The sequence below is a fragment of the Andrographis paniculata genome, unplaced genomic scaffold (genome assembly GCF_009805555.1).
Source record: "Andrographis paniculata isolate CXL003 unplaced genomic scaffold, ASM980555v1 Contig60END, whole genome shotgun sequence".
NCBI classification, from domain to species: domain Eukaryota; kingdom Viridiplantae; phylum Streptophyta; class Magnoliopsida; order Lamiales; family Acanthaceae; genus Andrographis; species Andrographis paniculata.
In genome coordinates, this window is record NW_026137596.1 from 6170049 (window position 1) to 6172861 (window position 2813).

The 2813-nt window shown below is 34.1% G+C and overlaps 1 protein-coding gene across 1 annotated transcript; it reads right to left on the reverse strand.

The window, feature by feature from the left end:
* Positions 1 to 404: 404 nt before the first annotated feature.
* On the reverse strand, positions 405 to 2128 carry LOC127259548 (uncharacterized). The gene is made up of 3 exons (XM_051286929.1): positions 1307 to 2128; positions 733 to 783; positions 405 to 416 (listed from the first exon to the last, which is right to left on the reverse strand). The coding sequence occupies exons 1-3, from the start codon at positions 2126 to 2128 to the stop codon at positions 405 to 407; spliced, it is 885 nt and encodes a 294-aa protein (XP_051142886.1).
* Between the last annotated feature and the right edge of the window lie 685 nt (positions 2129 to 2813).

Below are 2813 nucleotides of genomic sequence, written 5' to 3' on the forward strand. Positions count from 1 at the left end.
TTTAATCACAAAAGTCATAAAAATAAATAAATAAATAAGACTTATTTACTTCATTTTTCCAAAAGAAGAACAATTAAATAATTACCAATGCTATTGTATATACACAATTATACAAAAAAAAAAAAAAAAAAAAAAAACTCCATAAATTTTTATTACATTATATTATTATTTAATATTTTAAAATTATCTAAATTCAAAATATTTTTTCAATTTTAACAATTCGGACCAAATCCAACATGGGCAGAATTTTAGAAACCAAGATCCGTCACGGCTTTTTTTTTTTTAAAAACCGGTTTTGACCAAGATGGGCCAGACTTTTTTGGGTCTTAACTTTTAAGTTCATATTCAATTTTCCTGTATTGCGTTTGGATTAATATTTGTAACCGTGTCTATTTTTTTAGGCTTTACTTGCCGTCCTATATTTGGAAACAAGAATAGTATAGAATAACCAATGATCAATGGATATTTGCTCTAACAAAAAGAGATCAATGCTATTATACGTTCACTAGTTTTCTAACCAATGAAACTCAATATGTATAAGCTTGAAGAAAATATTTTAGTTCATATATTTGTTTCTTAATTGTTGTATACTAAACTTATTCACGATATATATATATGTATTTGTACCTACGAACAATTATCACTATTGTTGTTTAATTATCATCCTAACAAAATATGTCCTACATGTGTCATTTTTTTTTGCAAATTTTTCCCTCCGCAGCACAATCTCACCCGCACCGACACCCGTAGGATACCTGCACGGAGATTGAATTCGACGCGCGGCTAGAGGATGAAAATCGTAAAAAAGTGACATATGTAGGATATATTTTTCCAGAGTGACAATTTATAAGAAAAAATAATAATTGTCCAAGTTTGAGTCTAAAAAATAGTTTGTTTTTTTAGCAATTTGGCCTTTTTGGGTTCTAAACAATCTCAAACTAATAAAAATTTTGTTTGTTGGTTCGTGTGTTGGTTTTGGATGAACCATGGAATTTTTGTTCAATTTTTTTTGTCTAAAAGTTGATTTATATTTTTCTAGAGTTTTGGATATTTAGGACCCAAAATTATTTTCACCAAGAAATAAATATTTAAGATGTATAGGAAGTTGTTTCAATTGAAGATCAGGGGCGTTTTCAACTGATGGGACCAGCTTAGGAATATACCTATGTTAAAGTGTAATTAATCCAAATGTGTCCTTATTTCTGAAGTTTTGATTTTCCTTTGAATTAACTTCCATAACATCTTCTTGGGCAACTTTTAAATGAAAGGAAGAATAATGTAAAGCATTAAATTCTTGTGAGATTACCTGTTTTTCTAGATATACAGCTGTGATCTGGTTGCAAGTGTAAACATCATCGCATCCTTCGTGCATTTGAATTGCCTTGGCCACATCAAAAGAAACTTGCTCCTTACCAACCTTTAAAGTGATTTTTCCATCATCAATATCCACCGTTGCACTCCCAGTTTGTAAGAATGGTCTTCCTAAAATAAGAGGCATGTCCGGATCTTTTTTCATATCTAATATGACAAAATCCACCGGGAAGATGAAATCTTCAACTTGGACAGGAACATCATCAACAATTCCCAAAGGTGTTCGTATGGAGCGGTTCGCTAATTGGAGTTGCATTTCTGTTGGTTTCATCACTCCAACTCCCAGTTCCCTGAAAATTGAATACGACATTAAGTTTATACTTGAACCTAAATCACATAAAGCATGACTAAATTCACGAGTGCCAATAATACAAGGAATTGTGTAGCTCCCTGGATCTTTTTGCTTGATGGGTAATTTTCTTTGTAAAACAGTGCTGCACTCCCCTGCTAGTGCCACTCCTTCATCATTATTGATCGACCTCTTCTTTGACAAAATTTCCTTAAAAAATTTGGCATATACAGAAATCTGTGCAATAGCATCAGAAAAAGGTAAAGCAATGCGCAACTTCTTAAAAACTTCAAGAAATTTAGAGAAATTTTTATCCTCTTGTGCTGTTCTGAGACGGCTCTGATATGGAACGCGTGGTTGATACGCCTTGATTGCCTCTCTTTTTTCCTCTATTGATTTTTCCTCCAATTTTTTCATGCCTTTTTCTCTGATCCTTTGTAAATGCAGTTCATCATTTTTATCCTTCATTAAATTTTCCACTATCTCACCTTCGCGAGCAGCCCTTTTTTCTTCCTAATTCGTAGATTCCTCGACAAAATCTCTGAATTCTTTCAAATTCGGATAAGGATCAGGTAATTGCTTCTTATTCCTTAGTGTTAATGCTTTACAATGCTCTTTTGGATTTGGGTCAGGCATACTTGGCAATGTCCCTTGCTGCCTCTATGAAGTGTCACGAGCAATCTGCCCTACTTGCACTTCCAGATTTCGCATCGAAGCTTGCAATTGGTGAATGGTATGTTGTTGTGCCAAAAGTAAGTCCTTCAAGCTCAAATCATCCTGTCCTCTTCCATTGTGTTGCTGTTGAGGGTGATATGGTCGATTTGGTATTTGTTGCGGCTGTTGGTAAGTGGTTTGGTTACGGTTTTGATTATATTGCGGTTGGTGATGAGTCTGGTATTGTTGGTTATTTTGGTAGTATGAATTTGGTTGAAAGTGTTGTGGTTGAGGCTGGTAGTATGAAGATGAAGCACCGTCAAAATTCCTTGGCTGATTTTTGATAGAATTTATATCGCTGATTTGTTGCTCGGTCCTTTCACATTGCATTGTCTCTTGGATATTTCCATCCAATAAGTGACAATTTGCTGTCTCATGGCAGCCATGGCACAATTTGCAACGAGATGGAACAGCTTGTCGCTTTTTCAACAAATTTACT

Bases quoted from the DNA above. Each gene is read 5' to 3' on its own strand.
- LOC127259548 (XM_051286929.1), bottom strand. From the start codon at position 2,128: ATGAAGGATAAAAATGATGAACTGCATTTACAAAGGATCAGAGAAAAA. The intron at 784-1,306 runs GTAATCTCACAA...TTCATCCTCTAG, and splicing joins CTGTATATCTAGAAAAACAG to CCGCGCGTCGAATTCAATCT.